The sequence below is a fragment of the Dreissena polymorpha genome, chromosome 6, assembly GCF_020536995.1.
Source record: "Dreissena polymorpha isolate Duluth1 chromosome 6, UMN_Dpol_1.0, whole genome shotgun sequence".
NCBI classification, from domain to species: Eukaryota; Metazoa; Mollusca; class Bivalvia; order Myida; family Dreissenidae; genus Dreissena; species Dreissena polymorpha.
In genome coordinates, this window is record NC_068360.1 from 21298133 (window position 1) to 21325258 (window position 27126).

The window sequence follows — 27126 nt, forward strand, 5'->3', positions numbered from 1 at the left end:
CTAGTTATTGAGTGTGTGTTGTATTTTATATAGCTGAAGTTTAGAGGCACCTTTAGCGCTGTTGGACACCGCCAGCCTAGTCCTATCCCTAGACACACATATGCTGCACGGGAGCTTCATATCCACGGGGTATGTACACAGGAAGTCACCGTCTACAGTCAGGTGCACAACAGAGTTCATATTTTTACTGCACACCATGACCGTATCACCTGGTCCGACACAGGCACCACGTGGTCCCTGTATGTTCCCATTAGTGACTGCTCTAGACGTTCCCTTCACGGTGTCGTACATATACACTGTGTGAGCAAGCCTGTCAGTCAGTACTAACGTGTTCTTAGACTGGACATACGTACTAAAACTATAACCTAATTTATATGTCTTCTTTGGAAACTCCAATTGCTGAAAGTCAGTCTCAACTCCGTCCACAGATATCATTCTTGCATGACGGATATCATCGATCGAACACACGACCATTTGTGTTGGCGTCTTGCAGCATACAGAGTATATATTCGTCGATGTTTTAATTTGCCTAGTCAGACTGATGACATTGTCTGAACTCACTGATAAAAAATGTAAATATTGAAAACATGTCACTACTATTTCACTATTAGACAAAACTGCTACACCATTGGGGGATGACTTTAACGTGTATGGTGTTCCGAGTCTCCTCAGCCCTTCGTTCAGTATCATACATTTCTTGTTATAATTATCCACAGCTACCAGTCTTCCGTCCGACAGGAAGTCTATTCCAGTGAGATAAGAGTCGCGTATAGTGTCTTCAAACTTTGATAGATTCAATGACACGATCAGCTCCAGGGTGAATGGCCTCGACTGGGATAGTGAACTGATGGAACTGGGATTTCCTGAATAAAAAGTACAATATGGACTCACTATTTTCCTTTCAATTATATTAGTAACACGTGGGGTAAGTCACCGTACGACGCGCTTTAATTTCATGAGCTAAACACACTATTTTTATGAATAGTGAATGTGGTTTTGCAAGGATGTAGCTGACATTTCGATTGAATAGTGTTCGCATGTAAATCAACTGGTGTCGTGATGATGTATGGTAAAAGCATTTAATCATGCCATTCAATGATAATATGCAAGATGTAGTTATTTTTCATACTTAGAAGACTAATCGGCTTAAATGCGACAGGTTCGAAAATCCAATAATTTAGCGTTTGCATCAAGACTATCAGCTAAGTGTTGAATGTATAGAAGTTTATGTTGCGAGCTATCGACCAACGGAAACGGGATTCTTGACATACATATATATTTATATATATATATATATATATATATATATATATATATATATATATATATATATATATATATATATACATTAAGATAACTATCGATGCTTTATGAACTGGATCAATTCGTAAAAAAAAACACTTTACGCTTGATGAAATGTATACTTGAGTCTATTGAATTTATACTTTATAAGTAATTTGCATGTGATCACAAAGTCGTTTTACTATTCACTTATGTATATTACTTCGTTAATGTATTTCACGAATATCCATGGACAGTGTTGCTTACAATGTTGCATAATGTATTTCACAAATATCCATGAACAGTGTTGCTTACAATGAAAGAATGCGAGTTAAGCTCGAAACGTGCATGTGTGAGGTAGTATTAAACGTTTAGGTTGCTTTATCGAAACAATAAAACCATTTTTATAGAATCGATAACTTGTTTAAGATTATTTACATCATGGTCAACAGGAAGTTCTTATATCAGTCATGTGTGGAAGATGGTCATATTACTCGGAATCAACTATAAAGTAATATTTTTTAGTAAAATCAAATCAGATTCAACAAAACTAACAATTTGATACCAAGTTAATATTAATTAATAATGATTATCTCGGCAAGCCTCGCCGTTATATTATTCCTAGCCTTGCCTGATATATAACAACAAGATCAGGCAGTAACCTGTTATTCTCTACATATTATGTTATGAACACGCATTTTTATCATGGTAGTTATCTGCGTACGCAAATCTGAAGTTCACATTCGTTATATCATTGAAATTGTGCGCGGTGTAATTTAAATGCAAAATGAATCACTTGTTTGATTTACCTTGTACTAATGTGTGACTGGGACTGACGTCTGTGCTCTTCAATCTGTTCACAACAGAACCTGCACAATAACAGAATTACCGATTACGACATCTGTAATAGCGTAAGTAGGTATAGACATTCACTTTATACATCATACAAACAAACATCATTTATAACATATCTATCTTCACTTTTTGGATTAAAAAACACCAACACATTTTAAAAAAGTGTTAATGTTTTCAAGAACGAAACTTTGATTTAGCAACACATTAATTAAATAACATTTATAAAGTATTGAAATAACATAGGACAAAAAAAAATCTGCCGTGCTAAGTAAGGTTTCATTACGGGATACATTTTAGACAATACTTATAACATATCAATTATAGGAAATGAAATAATACGAGAAACCAGATAATTACTCCTTAGTATTTATTGATATAAGATTAAACATGTGATTTCTTACCCAAGTATTGCCATTATAATTATATAACACTGTTAATCTAAATTATTGAGAATGCATTCAACCAATTATGTCATTAAATACGTTTTTGAGTTATTCCGCGTTGTCGTAATATTATTTACGATAAAATACAATAGTTGTACAAAACTTAACTAAAATATTCTATTCTAGGTAATATTCCTGACTCTTCATTAATGTCATGTGCCGAAAATCTATTCGCAATTCATGTTGCCAGTTGTCAAACAAAAACATTATCATGATTATACATTGTTTTTTTGGCGCGAAAGATATTTGTCCCGTTCATGTTTCTGAAGATAACAGTTTTAATAGCACATGTATAAGTTTTCTATGTACAGTCTGTTTTTCCATCCCATTGATATAACCTGAGCACGTTTATATAGTGAAAATAACTCTTGTTAACTGTAGAAAGAACAAGTATTTATATGTAAGCACTTTATTGAATTAAATAAATATATTTGTTTACCGATTTCAATTTGGAAATGCTTAATGACATATTCTTTACATAAACGACAATTGTACATAATGAACCAAAATAACACTTAGTACGTGATGCAATTTCCAATAATTAGGTCGTACAAATTTGATTCTAATATTAGCGTCCCCAAAAATAAAACAATACATGACCTAATATAACAGAAAGGGTGGCCGATCTTATGGTGATTGCCATAAAATCTAAATGAACCCAGCGTAGCGTAACTCCACCCACTTGCTCCTCCCACACACTCCACCCACATACCCCACACTAATGCCCCAACCACATAATCCACCATAATGCCCCACCAACATGACTAACCCTCAAACTCCCTCCTCATACACAATGCTCCTGCTCAACCCACACGCCCAATCCTCATATTTAGCATTGAAAACAATAATTGGATATATTATTTAGTCTGCGCACTGGAAACTGGACCTTAAAAAAGTCTTTGGGTAACATAAATTTAAGTTAATAATTGTAAATTGTCCTCAACCCTGCTTTAGTGTTTCAGGTAAAACTATCTTTAAACAGCTCTTAATAATGAAATTCAATGCCTATTCTTTATCAATTATCTTTATGGTAGATGTATGTTGATGCTCAAACAATTGTTCAACATGTTTAAATGCAACGTATCCTACAAAAATATAATAATGAGTATCTTTATACTCGAATTTCCCGTTGCTTCACCTCAGCTTGAAACTAAAATTTCCGACAAAATTGTAATGTAATGAGTGCATCAAAAATCAAAGCTGCAACGGCATATATGAATAAAGTATCCCGAGAACAACGAGTAGGACAATATATGACATTATCAGTACAATGTTGCTTAAAATAGTTTCAGTTGAGCAGGTCTATACCGGAATCTTAAACATGAATAAACATGAATGTGTTAACACTTTAAACAATTTTCCTGGACGCCTATATTATTTGAGGCATAAGTATTATAGCAAGATAACGTTTCAACATATAGCTACATATATGTATAAAATATACGGTAAATGGCATTTCAATACAATAAAAATTAAAGCCCAAAGCTTTTGACATAGTGAAAATAATGTGAACATTTAGCAGCACCGGCAGCGAAAAAACCTTTTATCCAATTTCGGTTCTTTATTTATGGCAAGGAACCTATCGCCAAACAGATAGACACAAATGTGCTAGAAACACACGTACGTAACAACAAACATAAACAATTAATAAAACATGAAGTGTCATAGTTCAGTTTATTTACATGTGCACCCATTGCACAATATATGGATTTAGAATAATATATTTGCATGTAATATTTGTACCAAACCTTTTAAGAATAACACATGTTGCTTTTACATAAACACTAGAAACACAAAATGTATTTTTATTAACAACAACCACTAAAAATAGAAGCGTCACCAAGGAAAGTGCGCATTTTATTTGTTTTCAAAACGGAATAAACTCATGAAAAATAAGACTGTTAGAAACAAACTAAATTTTAGCATGTACGATTTCATGAAAAGATTCATAATTCGAGTAAAATAAATATATATAAAACTTAATAAATGCGCTGATATATTTGTCTGCAAACCAGTCATTTGTAAATGTCCTCATGAAGGATTGAAAACCGAAATAATGTCCGACATATGGATTCAGTGTTTCATCCATATCCACATATATAACGCTATATTTAATTATTTTGAGTCCGATGGATGGGAATGGGGTAACATGTAATAGCGATGACCTTCTAAGGTTAAGGTACGCTACATGAATTCGTGAAATCAATTTAATGGAAATTTAGCATAGTTATTACAATTTCCTTTGCTTGTAAGCTTTTCTGTTTTATTTTTAATTCGACTCTTTATCTTTATTCTTTTACTTGTAAATTATTTACTTTTAACAGAAATGGTATATTTCTAGGCGCTAAACCAACGATTTTAAATATAACTATTATGTTTTATTACTTGCTTTAGCAATTCGTCATTTGCCTTGAATAAAGGAAAACAAAAGTGTATGTTATAAAAATGCAATACTGCTCCAGCAACTGGAGTTTCACTTCTTTACATTGAAAAGAACGTAGTGCATAATGACCGTTAAGCCCAGTACATTCACTTCTTAATTATGATATCAACATTCTATATTTAAGTGTCGGCAGTTTAACACACACACATATAAAAATCTTAATCTGATGTAGCTTAACAAACTGATTGTTATGCGACGCTGAAGTCGAAACATTGATATTAGTCACGTGAAATGAAATCCTGTTGATCGCGTCACAAAACACTCGTTTTCTACCTATTTTTGAAAATCATTACTTGTACATGAATATATTATGTCAATCAAACACGTTATCTTATTCCCAAAGAATCATCTTATAATATGACAAGTAGTTACAAATATATATATATATTAAATACTTTCGGAAACAACTATTTTAAAGTATTAACGAACTTCAAGCAATATATACCAATTTAAACCAATTAAGATATAATTCTAATAAGACAAATTAACGTTCGGTCCATAACTATGTTTGCTTTGGAATTATTGCAGGCTACCGAAATATTGTTGGCAAAGAAAATCCTTTGAAAATGCAACCCAATACTGTGAGTATTTCTTATTGAAAAACTCAATTAACTCCTGAAAGATAAAGAGTTAAATGTAAGCAATTGATATTTAATCGCAACAGTTGTAAACCGAGGACTGCTTCGAAATATTAATATAAAATATATTCTTAAGTAATGTTCACATAATGTACGCAAACAAGGATGGTCGGGCTTCAGCTAAGATTAAGAAACACTATTCGTTCAAAATTTGGGTTGCAATATTTTTACCAAACCATAAACTGCAACGGTATATGTTAATAATGCACTCCGAGAACGAAGGAGGAAAATATTTCATTTTAAGTGTTCATTACTGAAGTCATACATATTTTGGCATTCTTTCGTTGTTTTAAAACTTCGCAATTTATTGCAATCTAAGAATACAACATTAATGCGTTACTTTTAAGAGTTTTAGTTAAACAGATCCATAAAAAGCTTATCATCGGTATCTATTTACTTGTTTATCAATCTGTGTAATAGTTTGAGGTGCTAAATGTGATCATGCGTTGAAAAACTTAACAAAAAACATAATTTTAATATAACGTTTTTAAAACACAATACAAACAAATAGAGAATACAAATGTAAGGGGAAATATTCAGACTGTTTGATTTCACATGGGTCAAACAATTATCTTCAAATTTTTAACAATGCTGTTTAATTGAAGATAGTGCCACTGCATTGATATTACAGTCAATTTAATAAATATAAATGTTTTATAGCACCAAATGCTGTTTATAATAGTTTCATTAGATCAAGTCCTTAAAGAAATCTTATCATACATTTATTGACACATTCGAAAGACAGAGCAATATTTTAGTACATGCTATTTTAATGTGCATTAGTTTGAATTAAATATTACTTGAAAAGGTTACAGTATACTAAATACTTTTGATGCTCAACGCTATACCCTCTAAAATGGAACCGCATTTAATTGAAGACACAATTTTCTGTATGGGCACTTGTCATGACTTTATTTTTGAATATGTTTGTGTCCATGTGGTAGTGTCAACATTGTTGTATACTACAAATGCAGTGTTTTGCTTTTAGGTTGGAGACTACAAGAGACTTTGAAGGATGGTGGGAACGCTCATCAACTGGAGAGAATCCGGTAAACAGATTGCGTTAAAACAGTGACCGTTGATTCGCGTCGAGTTCTTTCTTACATACTGAATGACCTATCTTTTTTATTATTTAAATAAATTTGGCTTGGAATGCATAAAGGTATGGTTATCAGGGTGTCTACGCGCAAAACTTTGACTTTATTTTGTGTTAAAGTTATTGCTTTCACATGGAATGTGTTATGGATATCTTTTAGTATATTATGACCACAACGGGAGCTGCACAAAGAACATCGCTGTCGAAGGAACGCTTGTATTTGGGTAAAAACAAAACAGGAATCAGCGTTTTATAAATGAGTATTAATGGAATCAATATATTATTTAAATAAAGCAATACGCAAGGAGCAGCATTATAAAACCAAGTATTAAGTTAACACATACTATAAGCAATTATCGACATTTTAAATAAAGCTTATAGACTGATAAATAATGCCACCGAATTTAAATTATAAAAACTCAAAGAATTAAGAAATATGCATTGCACCAAACGCTTTTTTATAATTTCAGTTAAACAGGTAAACACCAAAGTTACATTAATTACTTTATGAACACTGTTGAACGACATTGAAATATTATACTAAACGCTGTTACTGTTACCTTAATTAAACAATTTATCGACAGCGAGATCAGCATTAAGAATATTTGCGCAAAAACAAACACTCACATTTGAAATCAAAGGTCTCAATTTGTAACAATGTCCATTAATTATCTTTGGCAAAGCGTTCATTTCCATGATGCGACTGTTTATATTTAGCTTTTACAAGAGACTTCCCTTGTAAATATGATGAAAATAACTCGCTTGTCTTGTGTAAGAAACGAAAACGCGCAGATAACACGTAAACATTTCTCCAAAGAATATCGTCTACACAGAAATGTTACATGGACTGGCTTTATTCGAATTTTCACCATAAAATGCAGAACAATATAATGAAAACTAGCGCATTAAACTCAAATTAATATTCATACTTTCTACCATGCGATATCAACATTTCTATAAGACATGTATGAATTGTAGCATATTACATCAATATCTATTTTAAATCTAGTTGAAATATTTTTCGCACTTTTTAGCACCCTCTACCGTTGCCTTACACGTTCTCAAAACAAATATATTTAATAATTCGAACTCGTTTTTTATTCTTGAATTAGGATAAAGGTGAGCAAATGCAACACCTGGAGATTTCTTAAACATCTTGATAACGTAGATTTGTTGCATATTTTTCTATAGAATTAAAACCTAGAGAGCGTTAAATATAAACAGTCATAAATACTCGTTTAAAATCCAACAAAATGATATTCATCAATTGCAATCAATAAAGGATGGCTTAAAAGTATAATAATAATAATACAAATAATATCAAATTTAACAACTTTTATGAACAGCCATTTTCACAATAGACTAAGACGTTCAGGTATATTATGAGATACATTGTGTAGGCCGCTTGCGCAACATTGGATTGCTAAAGGATACTTAACATAAGGGTAGTGGTATTAAAACAATTTTTTAGATTTACGTTTATTTATGGAGCTCTTTATAACTTGAACTGTATTTGAAATGAAAATATTGAAAATAAATTTGGCTGAATTTTGGGATTGAAGGGGGGGGGGGGGGGGTAGGGGGGAGTGAGAGGAGGGTATAATGTGGGGTGTGGTAATTTATCAGATGTTTACAAAAAAAATATTTTGGTGGGTGGGGGGTAGGAGGGGTGGGGGGTGAGAGGGGGGTATAATGTGGGGTGTGGTAATTTATTAGATGTTAAAAAAAAAAAATTTTGGGGGGGGGGGTGGAGGGGTAGGGGTGGGGGTGAGAGGGGGGTATAATGTGGGGTGGGGTAATTTATTAGATGTTTGAAAAAAAAATTGGGGGGGTAGGGGGGAGTGAGAGGGGTTATAATGTGGGGTGTGGTAATTTATTAGATGTTTAAAAAAACAAAACAAAATTCTTTTGGGGGGTGGGGGTGGGGGTAGGGTAGGGGGGATGAGAGGGGGGGTATAATGTGGGGTGGGGTAATTAATTAGATGTTTATTTTTTTTTATTTTTTTTTAGGGGGGGGGTGACCGGTAGGGGGTGGGGGTGAGAGGGGGGTATAATGTGGGGTGGGGTAATTTATTAGATGTTTATTTTTTATCTTTTTTTGGGGGGGGGAGTGGGGGTAGGGGAAAGTGAGAGGGGTTATAATGTGGGGTGTGGTAATTGATTAGATGTAAAAAAAATTGGGGGGTGGGGGTAGGGGGGAGTGAGGGGGGTATACTGTGCGGTGTGGTAATTTATGAGATGTTTAAAAAAAAAATTGGGGGGGGGGATGGGTTGGGGTTGGGGGATGAGAGGGGGGTATAATGTGAGGTGTGGTCATTTATTAGATGATGTTTAAAAAAAAATTGGGGGGGGGGTGAGGTTGGGGGGGGATTCTGGTAGGGGCGTGGGGTATTGTTTGGGTGGAATCCATTGTGGTATTCAGGTAAGTGTTGTTTTGTCAACGTAATAATAAAATGTGATCATAAAAAATAATAAATAATCTCACACTGATATGAACAAATATCCTCTATTTATTAAACATGAAATTTAAATTTATTGCATTTGTTTCCCCTGTATATGAGAAAGATATAATAGTATATTACCTCCCCTGTCTTGCTTATATTTATATTAATCAACAAAATTAAACATTAACACAATATTTAAAATACAAAATATACAAAAAATCTCATACTCTGATAATACTTTTACTGATCCACTTTATTTTACTCAAATGATGATGTTTCATTGGACTGATAATTATAGATTTAGGATTACAGACCAGTTGCTTCTGTTTTATTGTTCAGAGTTCGCCCTGTTGGCCGCGTATGTGTTCTTGAGTTATCATCCAAAAACCATTTTACTATTTAGGGTCACCGTGACCTTGACCTTTGACCTAGTTACCACAAAATAGGGGTCATCTGCGAGTCATGATCAATGTACCTATGAAGTTTCATGATCATAGGCCCACGCGTTCTTGAGTTATCATCCGGAAACCACCTGGTGGACGGACCGACAGACCGACCGACAGACCGACCGACATGTGCAATGCAATATACCCCCTCTTCTTCGAAGGCGGGCATAATAATAATACAAATAATATCAAATTCAACGACTTTTATGAACAGCCATTTTCATAATAGACTAAGACGTTTAGGTATATTATGATATACATTTGGTAGGTCGCTTGTGCCACATTGGATTGCTTAAGGATACTAAACATAAGGGTAGTGGTATTTAAACAATTTTGTTGATTTGCGTTAATTTATGGAGCTCTTTATAATTTGAAATGTATTTGAAATAAAAATATTGAAAATAAATTTGGCTTAATTTTGGAATTGAACAGACTTTGTTGCGTGGGAGTCAAATGCTTTATCCGAAACGCTAGTTAAAACACTTGTAATTATGAACGTATCGCATGTAAGCTTGGTGACTCCTAAAGTGTAATTGATTGGTAAATAACGACCGCGAGGTATTTTAGAAACAATCAAAGAGTTCCAAACCTCTGTAAAATAATGCGTTGAAACAAATCCTTGAAGTGTTTAGACAATGCATGACAATGTTATTTTAAGCAATTCTTTTAAATACAAACTCGATTTAATTGGTATTTTCGCTATGTGTAGTGTTCGTAACATGTGGCGTCAGCTTTAAAGCAATGCAAAACTCATGTAAAATTTACCTGGATTGACAAGCAAAAGTTGAACCACGCAGCTTGTACATTCATCAAAGAGATCAATGAAGCGAATTTGTATTCTTTGATGCTTCAGCTAAAAGAAACACAATAGTATTATACAAATGCAATATCTCACTCTGCAAATCACTACCGTTCTAGTGTCACTTATGCGGTACAATTGCCGTACCATAACATATATATTAATATACTTTCGGCTGTATATTGACTTTCACTCAGTTATGGTTTCTGACAATACAGAATTGTAAGGAACTGAAAGTTAATTACGTGAAAATGTTTAACATGTGCAGTAGTAATACTAAGAAAAATGGCTTCTACATGTACCTTAAACGGCCAAAATAAAATTGGTGGCGGTGAAAAGAAATCGAAGTATTTCACCTCCACCTTATTCACATGTACTTAAGACATATTAAATTATTAATCAATAATATCCAAGAAATGGTTTTTGCAAAGAAGATTTTCAACATGTTCAAAGTTCTTTGATTCCTCACTAATCACTATTCCTAAGAACTATTCTATTACGATGTTTTAAAGGCGACTTGACATTTTTAATTTTGTCATTGCTCTTTTCAATGTTCTCAACTGGTTGAAATTGTTTCTCAATGGATGAGAATGATGTCAGCTTAAGAACATTAGTAAACTAAGTCTGGAAAATATGGTTTTAATATGACCACATTAACTGACTAATGTTTGGGCATATACGTTTAAATGCGACCTCAATTATTTTTATTGATTAGAACACCGAAATCATTTCATTGAAATTATTTATAAAATTTACACAGCTTTTGACATATTTGTTTCTTCATACATCTCTGAATGTCACGTTTTTAAGCAAGCCGGTTCATAAAAATGGACATGGTTCATGGAAGAAATAAGTGCATACAGCAACTTGGTAACACTTATTGATATACCTTGTTCCGTTTGCAGCCATGAATAAATGAAGACATGTTTGAAATGAAAACGGTTAAAGCTTGTTCTGTGTCAGTGTCGCACTTATTCCCTTTATCTTGTAAATCCTTTATGAAACTCTCCATTTCTGTCAACTCAAATTCTTTCTGGAAAACACGCAAACATTTTGTTTGTAATTGACAATAATAATCAAGCATTCATGGTCATTACCTTAATTTAATATATCATATTATCACATGCTATACCCTGTTTCCCATGTAATACAACCATTACATATATTTTTTGTATTACACATGTGTAATACAACATTTTTAAGCGTTTCCATTGGCTTAGTTTTCGTTTATTGACCAATCGCATTTTTTTATTTTGCTGAAATGACGTTGCAACGTCAAATGATGTCACGAAATGTAAACTACATTTGGGATTTATCATTATGTTTGCGTATATATTTATTTAATTTGCTCGTTTAAAAGCATGTGATAAAAAATATCTGACACTCGTTGTCATATCATACCATATTCTATTAAACTCGTCATGGAAATTCGTTGGTAAGCTCGCCAAAGGCTCGCTTACTAACAAAATTCCTGAAATCGTTTAATAAAATATGGTATGATATGACAACTCGTGCCAGACCCTATATATATATATATATATTACCTTTTCATGCATGCAATCCTTGACAGATTTACCGTTTTTCAAGAAAAAACCGGACGGTTTATGATAATTGCCTGTCAGTGAGAATCGTAGCTTGCAGCACAACAAACGCTTCGAGTTCCAAGCAAGCACAAGTTTTTCTATGTTGTCTACTTCTTCACAACATTTGGCACCCGTATCATAAACAATGCACAAGCAATCGGCATTCTTGTCTGCATGTGACATTGACTTTTGATGCACATTAAGTTGTTCTCCCAATAAGTCTGCAATGTTTGAAATTAAACTTGTATGACAACATAACTATAAGCGTGAACATTTTAATGCAAATTGTAAAGTTTTGTACACGCTTGATTACACAGATATTAGAAGTGGTATTTATTAATTCACAATGTATATACGTTTGTTCCTTAAACAAAGGCAGTGTTTAAAAAAATTAACGTCGAATCTAAAGAGAAACTCAAATAACTTTAAGTATGGAAATATGAGACAGTACAGGCAACTTCAATTGAATTTCTAGGGTACAATAACACTGGCTGAAAAGATAACTATTTGATATATCTGTAATGAATATAAATACAAGTGTATTTGATAATTATATTGAAACTTCATAATTGTTATTGTACATAATTCAACTTTTATTATTAAAAAAAATCAATGGTTTCACAGGAATAGATCATACACGGTTCTTGAGCGCAAATGTGAGGTAATGTAACGAAACTTATATGAACATTAATTTTAAAACGGACAAAAATTATTTCATTTCGCCCAGATTATACACGCTTGCATAAATCAAAATCACATTCACATAACAATATCGTCAATTACTCTATATGTTCAGCGGTTATCAATTCAAGCCAGCACAATTGCATTACTTACTATATAATCATTAAAAGAAAAATCAAACACTTGTTGATAAAGAAAAGAAGCAACATTTATTGTCTGTTCGTTTCGTTTTTAAATTACAAATTTTGAATTTCTGGCCCGGACTTCTCAAATGTTCTTTAACAGGATTTACTTAAGCACCGTATTGTAAAATTGCAATGCAGTTAACAAACATTTAACTGAGCTTTTCATTAACATTTGATTTTAAATAAATAGTATAAATACTATTTTATGCAACACCTTCAGATTTTACAAATAAAACAACTACATTAACAAATGGCTTAAGCTATTTTAACTGAAAACAGACTTGTATAAACAATCGGACTGGTAATTACATTTTGATTCAGCAAGAAATCATACAACAGAAACACATACGTGTTTTGTTTTTTCTTTATTATTAAACTTTAAATTTAGTAAACAGTAAATCTTCTCCTACCAGCAAATCTCGGAAATAGAATCGTTTGCATCAGGACATCATAGTCGTTCACAGTTGTTGCCAAAACCTCGTATGTGTATTTTGACGTAAACGGTGTAGGAAGTACAATTTCGAAACGAAATGCCACTTTGTATGAGTAATTGTAGGCAAGGCATTCATTTTGCCAATTAATTTTGATCAAGCTCTTTTCAGGTTCCATGCCACGCAGAAGTCCGTTTTGTCTGTGTATCTCAATGTAATGCGATAATGAATCGATTGTTATAAAGGGTCCATCTATGCGACATTCACAATGCGGCAAAGCACATGTGCCACCTGAAGCTTTCATCGTGAAAGCCTGTACCAACAACTTCGTAAACGGACTTCCTTCGTTTCGTAAAGATATAGCCGTATCCGTACTCGCAGTTGCGTTGAATTGAATGAGACATTGTTCTTCTTTTACTCTGATAATTTCTGGCTGGCAACAATCCACGAAAGCTATGACTTTTTCAACGTGTGTACATTTTTGTATTTTTCTGTTAATGTGTTGCATGCTGACATATTCATTCATGCCAACTTTAAATCCGTCTTTGTTGTGGTGTCCTGAGTAGAGAAACACCAACGTGTGAACATTGTGTCTCATAATCGTCTTAAATGCATCATCAATCCGGACTGACACAGGTTCTGATGTTTGCGTTGCCGAATCAATTGTGATCACAGTGCTAGAATATAACATGACATACGAGCATTTAACTGATATATTTAACTCTAACAATTGTGTATGCTCCAATAAAAGTTGGATGGGAAAGGTAGTAAAGTGAAGATATAACGGTTTAATATTTTTATGAATTGGCTCTTATGTACTGACCCGTAGTGACCTTGACAGATGAGGCAAAACGACGGGTGTTAAACGTGATACATTGTCTTGTGGTGGTTTACATTTACTGCAAATAATCTTAAAATATTGCAAAATTATTGCTGAGACAATACTTTCCTGAAGGACATGGAGATCAGGACGGTCACAGTGACGCGAAGATACACAGATGCACAGACAGTGCAACTGTTATATGCCGCTTTTTTCAAATGGAGGCATATTAAATATTGAGCTTCTATTATACCTAAAAATGCTTTGATGCCCTACACCATTTATATTTCTTCAAATATTTGCAATACATGAATTAGTTGAAATTGCTTTTACTGCTTACTTTAAAGTCTTAAGTATTTAGATTGTCTTCAATACAGGAAAATAGAAAAGACAAACATTCGTCAAATATCATGCTTGTCTAGTTTGCAAAAATGATTATATATATATATATATATATTTATATATTTATAAATTAAATAATTGTATGGATTGAAAATCATTTTATCAAATTAGTTACGCCAATCTTTTCAGACAGCATTTATACTTGTTATCATTACTTTTTATTTGAAACACGTTAAGGTAGGGTATTTGTGGCTTCACATTAATTTAAAATAACACGGAGTCCCATTGCTTTTAGAATATGTTAATAATGACATATGTTTCATTTTGATCAAATTATGAAAAAAGAATGATTATTTTTAATGAACATAATGCTTAATATTGATTAGAAAAGGGACATTACCTTACACACATCGATGGTAGAACTTTCGATGATATAGCATGAGCAAACATCTTCACATCATTTCGAAACGAATTGTTGTCTTCGTCGAATCCAGCTATTAAGATGGCGCCCCATCCATCTCCTGAATTAGTGTTGTTTAGACTAAGTGATGAATTTCAAATAAAGAGAAACGTTAATTCAAGTATAATGCATTTATTGATATAAAGTGAATGTGTGCAGAATAATAACAAAAACGTTAATCATATCAAATACATAGTATACTGAAGCCAAGAAGTGTGTTGAATTTTGGATTTACCTATGATAGATTTGATCACGTTATCGCACTCTTGACACTTGACTGGATTAACGTACGAATTCTTCATGCAGGCACAACATATTTTGATTTTTGTTGCGCAGTCAGAATGATTTATTTCCGATACTCGGCGAAAGGAAATATTTTCTGAAATTCAATATCAGAACGTCTACTGACAATATGATTACATTCATGTGTATGTTATGTGACTTCCTACTTCCTTCCTTTCTTTCTTACCTGTTTTTAATCACACTAAATTTAAATTCAAATTCGAAGCATTATTTAAATACAAAGTAATTGGCAAGCAAACAAGCGTCTATACGCTGTAAAATAACGGACTCTTGTATCTTTGGGAAACATTCAATTTGGCTTATCTCGAACGCAATAACTATATACTGTAAAAACATTAAATTTCGTGTGGTACGAATTTTCGTGGATTTCGTTTGTCTGCTGAACCACGAATTCAAGTACCAACGATTATTTATACATTTTTAATCCGAACTCGGTCATTTCCGAATGTCATTTTCGACATTTTCTTTTGTTGTCGGTTATCCGAGATACTTGTTTTTTGTAACAGTTACTTCACTTCAGTAGGTCACATTACACTATATCTTGACTAATTAATATATTTCCGAATTGAAAATGTTAATGTTATTTTTATAAATCAAGCACAGTATTTAAACTGTTCATCAACTATTGTTCTCATTTACGCGAGGTCGTCAAATTAACAGTTTACAGATTTATCACATTTGTCAATTAGTGCCAATTAAAGTTAAAGAGACATAACGGTTTTCAAACGTGTATTTTGGGGACTTAATTACTCAATTGTTACTACTAGGGGACCAATTGCGCTGAGAAATGCAAATATTGTCAAAACAACATTGATGGCAATTAGCGAGCGGGGACCCACAAATGCGCCGCTTTATCGCTCTTATCGACAATAATCGGCAACACTTTCATGCTTCAGTGCACATTAACCTCAAGTCTTGCTGTCAACGCAGATAATGCTTTGTTATTACTCTGATTGTTTAAATATATTAAATTATTATGACGGTCAGTCTTCCCCGAAAATTTGAAATCCACGAAATTACGTGTCAACGAATTAGTTGATTTTAATTAAACAACGAAATTTCATACCGACGATTTTCTATACGTATGTGTTATGCCGTTTCAGTTTAAAAACTGAAAATTGTTTTGAATATTAACGGCTATCATTATATATTGGAACATTTTAAAGTTGTCGACGCAATATATTATAAAAGCTTGTTTCAAAAATGATAACTGTTTAACATGAAAACAGAAGCATACCAAAAAATAAAAATTCAAATGATTTTATACGAATTACATAGTTCTTTATGTACAAATTTAACACTACTGTTCAAAACCGGTTCAAATTAGAACTAGTTGATTCTTGTTATTATTTACCTAAGATGGATGTGTATGTTTAAACATGTTAATAATTGCCGGATTTATTTTTATTTAAAAGGTCTCCATCTAGAAAAAAAAAACCTAAATATTCAGACGATGTTTATGTTGCTACCCCAGGAGTGCAATGTACAATTGGTGTGGAACAAATTGACTAAGGAGGGGGGCATACTACCACACTATGATTCTCAATCGTGTCTTTGAACAAGAAGACAGACTGGAACATGTTAGCAATACAACTATCCGTGAAAATTGAAACGGGGATCTATCCCGGGTTAATGCTCTCAAAAATTGAGAAAACTTTTTTTTTTTACAATAACAAGACGGTCATTATAGCCACAATGAGCTCTCATTCGTTTTGGGACACCACATATTGAAGACTGGACCAGGTGATCTAGTTTTTGATCAGACTTAACCCAGATCAAACAGGGCCTATAAATTGTTAAGATAAATATTCTGACTAAGGTTCATCAATACTGAGTCATAACTGTGGCCCTTATTAGGTGATATGTTGTGTTTGTTTTTTACCGGTGACTAGTTTAAAACGCATCTGACTCAGATACATACTGGGCCTAGATATTGTCAAGATAAACGTTCTGACCAAGTTTTATCAAGCTTGAGTCATAACTGTTGCCCGCAAAGTGATAATATAGTTTCTTAACGCTCGCGACCCAGATTTCAACTTTGGTTAAACATTGTTACAATATAAATTATGGTAAAGTTTTATGAATATGAAGTCATAAATATTGCCTCTAGAGCATTGACATGGTGAACTAGTCTTAGCAAAATCTGTCCCCGATAAGAAACCGGCATTGACATTGTCAAGATAAATACGCAGAAATATATATGAACTCTTACGTCGTAACAAGAAGGTTCTAAGATTTGACCTGTTAGCCTAGTTTTGTTTTTACGAACATGATACAGATTCCAACTGGTCCGTGATTTTATGAAAATAAACATTTTGATCAAGTTTCATCAAGATTGACTTTTTGCTCTTGAGCCTAAAAAGAAATATACCATTTTACCAGGTGAACTAGTCAGACGGTTTTGAAACGTACGGAGTCCATATTTGAGCTCGGCCTAGCTTTCGTCAACAAAATCGTTTTAACATCGTTTCTACGTAATTTGACCAGGTAACAAGATTTTTTCGAACATCTGACCTAGGTTTTGGACACACGTGTCCCAGTTTCGAAGTAGTCCTTGATATTGTCCAGATAAACATTTTGACAACGTAACATCAAGATTGAGTCAAGCGTTATAAATGTTGCTTCTAGAGCTATAATACAGATTTCCTTAGATACGACCTGATGACCATGTTTTGGACGCAGGTGGCTTAGACTCGTACTCGTCCCATATATTGTCGAGATTTGCAATCTGGTAAAGTTTTATATCGATTTATTTATGAATCTAACCTCTTTAGTGGTAACAAGGGTTTTATACAATTTGACATGATGACCTTTTAATGCACGTGACCTAGATTCAAATAGAACCTAGGTAGTGCAAAGATAAATACACTGATCAAGTTAAATCAACATTGAATATACATATTGCCTTTTTAGATAGGCTACACACTTTTTCTAAGATTTGATCTGTTAACATAGTTTTGGACGCACGTGGTCTAGATTCAAACAGTAAATGTCAAAATAAAGATTTTGACTTTTTTGACATAGCTTTGAACTTAACGTAGATATTGTCAAGAACAAACATTATGACCAAGTTAAATCAAGCTTGAGACACGAATGTAACTTATAGAGTGGAAACAAGAGAGATGTAACTCGTAATTTTTTAATCGTGTTTGCATAAATGTTAATTGAACTTTTTTTGACATAAAAATATGGTAAACTCTTAATACCGATCGAATCGTGACAGGAACGTCAGGTTTCTTGTCCCTTCTTAAAATAAATGCAAACATATACCGTTTCAGGTTTTCTAACATACTATTCACCACATATCACGGATATGTCTCATAGGAAGGAAATCAGGTTCGATAACAAGCCAAACGATATGGCTTCCCATGATGTCCATCTTAATCACATGATTTATTTATATTATATATGCCAAGTTCTTGAAATTACGCAAAATAAAAGCAGATACATTTTTATCCCATTTTCACCGCGACATTGACGGTATAACACGTTGTGGAATATACTTGCTTGTATTCAACACTGTGGAATATACCTGTCTTGTGGACGGACTACTTTTTAAATGACGTCATGCGACATGCGCTAAAATTAGGTCGATATTGTTTGGTTCATTGATCGAATTTTAAGGTCACCCATTAGAAGAAAATGTGCATATTTTGCAGAAATATATATATATGACATATTCACCAAAAGAAATGTTAAAATAAAATATAAAATTACATGATTTTTGTTTTGTTATTTTTTTATTTATATTTACCACTGAATGATTTTTCATAAGAAACAAAGTCGACAAAACTTAAGCTTCAAAATTATACGACCTTCAACCAGGGACCTATACAAACAAATTGTATAGGTCCCTGCTTCAACCTTTAAATCTAGTCATATGACATAATTTTTCGCCATCCGTATAATGAATCAGTTGATTGATTGCGTCATAAAATGACATAGGCCTACTTATTGCGTCATTTTCCCCATTTTTTGACGATTTATTATAAACGCGACGTATTTCACATGTTTTCTACATGTACTGTATGTCGACATATCTGAATTGTCAATTGATCACATTTACCTTATTTCGTGTAATGTGCATTGTTTATAACCAAACCATATACTTTTGACATTTAACTTAAATATTAAGAATGTACAACAAGCCATACACATATCGCACAGTTCATGAATAATCTGATATGTTTGCTTTCCTATTTAATTCACGTTAGGCATAGAGCTGTGTAAAGTATAAGATGGTAAAAATAGCACCACACTGGAATTGGGAACGGCCCATTTTGTACACGGGTATTTTCTACTCATTTATCTGTTGTGTACTGGAATGTTTTCCATTCTTTGTGTATTTATATATTAAATTATTTTCTCGTACAATAAGGGCATTTACCATAGATAAATAAAACATTGTGCAAGTTTAAACATAATTATGTTTGTATGCAGAAATCTGCAAATGCAACCGAGTTTACCAACGGCTATTATTAGATAAACTGCTCCGGTTCATTTGAACAGCAGTAATGTAGAGTACTAGTCAATATACATTGCCGCCTTAGAGTCTTTTGATGATTTTTGCTTTGGCAGACTCTTGGCGTCAATAGTCCACTCTATCTTTTTAATAGCGAGAGTTCCGACACGAATTTCGGTCGCATCACTCCTGAATTTAAATACACACATATGTGTGACTATTATGAAAGAACGTTGCCTAAATAGTATATATTGAGCAAAATATATCGAAATTTACCTGTTAATAAACTATATTTCGAGTTTGTTTTATCCCATATAAATCCTTGTAAAGTAAAGGTTCATGTTATCTCCCTTGATGGAGGTTAAATTCAACTATGTATGTAACTGAGTTCCAACAAAAAAGTATGCAATATGCACAAAACAGTAGGAAATGAAATTGGAAATAATAATCATAAAAAGAAGAAGAAGCAAAAAAATTATTGTAACTATTATAACTCAAAATATTAGGATCGACGGTAACGAAATACCCCAAAAGTAAAAGGTACGAAATAGCTATGGTACGAAATAGGAAAACAACAACAATGCCAAAATGGTTGCCTTTGAGAAAATGATCGTTCAATGTCTATGATTTCGAATGAAATTTAGGTAATTTTTGTGATCTTAGTTCATATTTGTCAAACAACTGGTAGATTTAAGATATATACACTTGTAAATACTGTAATTCCCACAATAGTATTGTATTTATTTTTCGTTATGGTTTTTACAGACTGGAGTCTCAGCGTTCAGATTTATTCTGAACGCGAATTATTTCAGCTATGTAGAGTACATGACGTAGCGTGTGACGAAGAAGAAAGTGTATCGCGTTCATAAACTCATTTGAATAAAGTGATAGAATGGCATAAGGGTCTTTATTTAAATATGCTGAAATAATTATTAAAGACCCTAGATGCAAAATCGTCAATTATTGAGTTAAATGGATTATTAGATGGATTTTAAAGGTAAGATACTAGTTCTTACGTGTTTTGATTTTTGTTTGTACGTTTGTCGTTCCCTGTTCTCGGGGAAATGATTTTAACATGGGTGCCATCGATGCATCGGATCACACACGGCATATCCTGGTACAACCTGTTTTCGACCGCTTAAGACTTATTTAGAAAACCGCTTACATCCACGAAGAGATACATGTTTAACTTGAATAACAATGAACTTGATACGCAAAGCAAAGTATGAACACATATTTTTTTTATAGACTTACCTGTTTGTTATATCTTTTAATTTCACACTTCTTTTATCATGCCAAAATCGGCCATTTTTATTTTCATCCAACCTGTTTTCGACCACTTTCAGATAATTCAAGTTTTTCCAACTATACTGCACAACAAAAGTTAGTACACAAATAAAATCATTTAAAAGTGCTTTAAACAACAGTAAATATAATCTCAAGTAATTTAAACTGCAAAAAACTGTTTTATTTTGGAACATATTTTGAACATATTTACAGAACTTGTTAAATTTTATATTCATGTTAATTGGTTGAGCACTGGGGGCACAAAAAGTTGTCTCCCCTTCTGATAACTAGTTAGTTGTGCAGAAAGACAGGTGGACCCAGCCAGAACACTTGTCACACTGTCCCCATTTCACAATAACAATGTATGGCCTCTTACTTAGGTCAGGGCTAAACTTTTTGCACACAATGCATTTTTCAGAGTCTGTTATATCTTCCTCAGAACTACATGTATCACTTTCAGTCACTGTTCTCATAACCTTAGGTTTTTTGGCACAACCAGATACACTTGGTTTTGGATTGATATTTTCTTTATTTGCATCGTTTGAACGTTTGTTACTTTGATTATGTTTAAATGTCTGAATTTTGTTAAGGACTTCAGTTTCAGTAACAGCTTGTCCACCTACAACTTTGCTAAGTGTTTTTCTTTGTTTTTTTGCTGTGTCCACATTTTGCAAAATCTTGCCCCCACGCTCCTGTAAAAACTGATCTGCCTTTTCATTATTCTACAACGGCTCAGACCCTTTACTACAAGCATCACCTGCAGCTGTAACGAGGAAACAGGTTGATGGGGCCACTTGGTGATCAGATATCACATTTTTGTTGAATGGGTAAACACCACTCTTGCGGAAGGCAGCTTGAATGTTGGTAGCTGTGAGTGTTGAGCTGTACACTTTACAAGCTAAACGGGCAACATCATATCGTAATAGTGTACGACCCCCAAATGCTCTTAAGTTGCTGTGTAGAGCTGCGTTCCAAGCAACCTCGAAGGGTCCAAAACAGCTGACATCTAGGGGCTGCAATAGGTGGCTGCAATGAGGGGGTAATACAAAGAGGATAATATCTTCCTGTTTAGCTCATTGTATTAGGTCCAGTGACCTGTGACTACTGTGGCCATCATAAAGTATCAGGACTGGTTTATTTTGTGATCGTGGGGGTAAGTATTGTAAGACGTGCTCTTTCAAATAACCAGAGAACATCTCTGTATTAGACGATCCTGTTGGGGAAACAGTTCCAGTTGTACCAGGTGTCACACCATCTAACAGACTTGGCTGCATTCTCTGACCTGGAAAAACAAAGTAAGGAGGCACTTGCTGACCTACCCCATTTACACAACCAATGACAGTTACATTTTTTCCTCTGCTACCTGTCACAGCAGGAGTTGTGCCATGCTTTGATGAGACAATGTTTGGTTGTTTGTGTTCTAGACTGAGCCCCTTCTCATCAATAGTGTACAACCGATGGGGTTTTGATAATAGATCATACTTGACAAGAATTTCATGCAATTTGTTGAAATATCGATCCACAGCATCTCTTGTCGCACATCTTGCACGGGCTATATCAAGGCTCCTTGGTTTTTTCACCATGAGTGCTGGCCACCGGTCCAAAAACTTGTACAACCAACGACCAGTAAGAGGCTTTTCTCTTGGTCTCAGGCCTAAGGTGAAGGCATAATCACTTGCAAGGTTTAAAGTCTCTTGCCTGGTGTACCCAAAGCCTACTTCACCCATAGTTTGGATGTGACTTGCCAGTAGAGACTCCTGATCAAGGGTAAACAGTGGGTCAGGGCCTGGTGTCACAGTTTCAATACTAATTCTCCCATGCAACCTGTCAATAAGTGTTGTTTTGGGGACATTAAAGTACAATGCTGATTTTCTTATTGACATTTGATTGTCTTTTACAGCCATAAAGGCCCTTTGTAAGTCATCAATGTCATAGGATGACCTATAGGGGCCACGGACAGGATTAGTTGTCTGAAAATAAACCAATTATGTTCTATTTTAATATGTGCAATCGAATGAATATATAGCAATTACAATCCAATTAGTTGTTATAAAATGGTTTTCTGATAAGGTTCAGTGGTATACTACTACTACCAAACGACAATTTAGGTGGCCCTGGAGAAATATGTAAAACACCTTCGTTACGAGAGAGAAATTATCGGTCAAGTTTAAAGTGAGTGAAACCGTTCTAGAAGCTAAAGATAATTTGGGATTAGTAAAAACTACGTAAAATGCAGCATTTCATATTAAAGTGAAACAATTTTACCTGTCGGATCGCCATTTTATGTCATTTAAACCTGGATGACATTTCACCGACACTTTTAAACAAAACTTGCGCACGACGTCCGGAAATTCGCTTATTTTACTTATGCATGAATAATTTACCGGGGCCGGTCGAAAACATGAAGTGGTCGAATTCGGGTTGTGACAGGATACCCATAACATTATATAAAAAACACGTTCTGCGCGTCCTTAAATTCGTTGTCCGAAGTCGAAACACGTATTTCCCTGTATATTTTGTCAAATAAAGTGTCAGTCGCTGCAATTGTCTGTTTACTCGTCATATTGTCAAGGTCGTCGATAGCTAAAGAAACTTCAGCGTACAGTTTATTTAGTATTGACAAACCTGTACAAAGTCGCGCCAGTCAAAAATCATAAAAAGCGACATTTAAAGTTATGGTAGCCAGAACTAGGTCGTCGATGGTGTACATGTATGTTGACATCGACAGCATTTTGTCAGGAGCAATCGCCGCCATATTGGATTTTGATCATTTTCTTTCGAAAATAAAATGAATTATAGTAAAGTGAAATCTTCTTTTCGCGGTCGTAATGTGTTAAAATTCGCATACTGCGTAAAATTGAATGTACGCATATGGTGATAAATTTTTACTTGTTTTACAGTTTGTGTGTGAATTTTTTAAAGACAATTTTGCGTACCAGAACAAATACACGTATATCACTACACATGGTTACATTTGTTAGATTTTAAGCGCTTTTATGACTACATTAAAATTATTGTTAAGGTTATTAGATCTATTTATGTTAAATGTCACGTTGAAAAAAAATCAAATGGGATAAATATAATACTAGGATTAGCGTTGAATACAGAGAAGTTTATGTTGCTCGGCTTGAACACCGAAAGCGCTCGCCAAGGCTCGCGCTTCCAGCGTTCTAAGCCTCGCAACATAAACTTCTCTGTATTCAACGCTAACCTAGTATTCTCTATAACATTAATTCACAGATTAGCACCAAACACGCTTAATACTTGTATCAAATACATTGAATGATTACTCAATAGTTAATGCAATCAATTACTAACCTTTTTCCAATTGTCCATTAACCATACATATTTCGCAGTTATTGTCATCCAGGACCGTCCACTTTTGTATTGATTCTTTGATTAAAATCGACTGTAATTAAAGTAAGATAACAATTAATCTACGTGTTTTTTTAACAACAGCGGCAATGAAAATCTTATTTTTCTGAATATATATAATGGAAAAAATAAAACACGTTTAAAAAATACACAAGAATTTATGAACGCAGACTATAGAATTATAGAATTTTTTTTCTGAAAAGCATAATTAATGTACGTACGGAACACGTACATTTTATCAAGAGGTTTATACTGGCCCTAAAGTGCTCGAATAACTTCAAGGCATCCCAATTGTTCAATACTTGACCTATTGATTTATTTTTTGGCCCAAGTTAACTCAGCAAGTAGACTCACATTCAAAAACGGACTAGATATTATCAATATAAAATTCTAACTAAGTTTCGATAATACTGAATCGAAAAAGCTGCCTGTATAATTTTAACACGTTTTTGTTAATATTTAACCAGGTGACTCAGGTATTGGACGTAGATTTAAACTAGACTTAGATATTATCAAGATAACTATTCTAACCAATTGTAATCAAGATTGTGTCATGAATGTGGCTTCAATGTTTTATAGGTTTTGACTTGGTGACCTAGTTTTCGGAAGCTCGTTATTAAGATTCAAATACGTTATAGATATTGATTACATGAACATTTTTTCCAAAATGCATCAAGGTTGAATCACAACTATGAGCTCTAGAGAATTAACAACCATTTTCTAGAATTAACCTTGTTACATTTTTTTTTTGACGAACCAGAGTTGAACGCGGCCTAGGTAGTGTCATCATAAATATTCTGACTAAATATGATCAAGATTACTTCATACACGTGGCCTCCTGAATGGCAACCTGTTTTTCATTTTAAATTTTACATTGAGAAGTGCTTTTGGATGCACGTTACCCAGACTCGAACTCGGCCTTAATTTGGTCAAGATAATGCAGCAATATGTTTCATAAAGATGGAGTCATAATTGAGGTTACTATAGTTGTACCAATGTTTTTATAAGATTAAACTAACAGACCTTGTTTTTGACGCACGTTATCATGAATCAAATTAATCCAAGAAATTGTTGAGATAACGTTTTTGATCAACATGTATAAAACTTGGATGACTTTTGTGACCTCATGAGCAATACAAAGCTATTAGTTCAGGGCATATGACATTTATACGACACACGTCGCACAATGCCGGACATGGACTTACCACAATAACTTACCATTCTTCGTGCTCATGTGAGTTTAAAATACTACCAATACGTTAGATGCGTTAACTACACCCAACCGAGTAATTGTATATGTTTCCAACTATTATTTCAAGCTTCCTTATTCCGCACAAAAATAGTTTTAACATGGGCTGTTTGTAAAACATACATGCCCCCCATACGGGCTGTCAGTTGTAGTGGCAGCCATTGTGTGAATACGTTTTTTGTCACTGTGACCTTGACCTTTGACCTAGTGACCTGAAAATCAATAGGGGTCATCTGCCAGTCATGATCAATATACCTATAAAATTTCATGATCCTAGGCGTAAGCATTCTTGAGTTATCATCCGGAAACCATTTTACTATTTCAAGTCACTGTGACCTCAATCTTTGACCTAGTGACCTGAAAATCAATAGGGGTAATCTGCCAGTCGTTATCAATGTACCTATGAAGTTTCATGATCCTAGGCGTAAGCATTCTTGAGTTATCATTCTGAAACCATTGTACTGTTTCGAGTTACCGTGACCTTGACCTTTGATCTAGTGACCTGAAAATCAATAGGGGTCATCTGCCAGTCATGATCAACGTACCTATGAAGTTTCATGATCCTAGACCTAAGCGTTATTGAGTTATCATCCGGGAACCATCTGGTGGACGGACCGACAGACATAAAAAGTTATCAAACTTTAACCAAGGTTATAGTTATGGGACCAGAAACCACTGTGACCTTTACCTTTGTCCTTGTGACCTGAAAATCAATAGGGATCATCTGCCAGCCACGATCAATGTACCGATGAAGTTTCATGATCATAGGCGTAAGCATTCTTGAGTTATCATCCGGAAACCATTTTACTGTTTCGAGTCACTGTGACCTTGACCTTTGACCCAGTGACCTGAAAATCAATAGGGGTTATTTGCCGGTCATTATCAATGTACCTATGAAGCTTCATGATCCTAGGTGTAACAATTCTTGAGTTATCATCCGGAAACCATTTTCCTATTTCGAGTAACCGTGACCTTGACCTTTGACCTAGTGACGTGAAAATTAATAGAAGTCATCTGCAAGTCATGATCAATGTACCTATGAAGTTTCATGATCCTAGGCCTAAGCATTTTTGAGTTATCATCCGGAAACCGTTTTACTATTTTGAGTCACCGTGACCTTGACCTTTGACCTAGTGACCTGAAAATCAATAGTGGTCATCTGCCAGTCATGATGAATGTACATATGAAGTTTCATGATCATAGGCGTAATCGTTCTTAAGTTATCATCCGGAAACCATCTGGTGGACGGACGGACGGAAGGACATACATGTGAAAAACAATATACCCCCTCATCTTCGAAGGGGGGCATAAATATTAAATATTGCGCGTTGTGGAAACGTTTTGTATAACTATGTGTTTATTACAAGATTCTTACCTTCAATGATGTGCGTATAAAAGCTGATGATATTTGGCCACTTGTTTCGTCATCGTATACGCTAGATATGCATCGACTAGCTATACTGGACACACTCTTCCAGACATAATCAATCGTCCATATGCGTG

General features: G+C 34.1%; 1 protein-coding gene across 1 annotated transcript; it reads right to left on the reverse strand.

The window, feature by feature from the left end:
* On the reverse strand, positions 1 to 27126 carry LOC127835490 (uncharacterized). The gene is made up of 11 exons (XM_052361933.1): positions 26999 to 27126; positions 24318 to 24408; positions 15183 to 15326; positions 14888 to 15008; positions 13305 to 14002; positions 11990 to 12249; positions 11335 to 11478; positions 10412 to 10499; positions 2091 to 2150; positions 721 to 863; positions 1 to 339 (listed from the first exon to the last, which is right to left on the reverse strand). The coding sequence occupies exons 2-11, from the start codon at positions 24340 to 24342 to the stop codon at positions 1 to 3; spliced, it is 2022 nt and encodes a 673-aa protein (XP_052217893.1). The 5' UTR covers positions 24343 to 24408; positions 26999 to 27126.

Coding starts and splice junctions, on each gene's coding strand:
- LOC127835490 (XM_052361933.1), bottom strand. CDS start 24,342: ATGGTTAATGGACAATTGGAAAAAG. Junction 15,327..24,317: donor TAATGGACAATTGGAAAAAG/GTTAGTAATTGA, acceptor ATTGAATTTCAG/AAAATATTTCCTTTCGCCGA. Junction 15,009..15,182: donor CGTGATCAAATCTATCATAG/GTAAATCCAAAA, acceptor ACACTAATTCAG/GAGATGGATGGGGCGCCATC.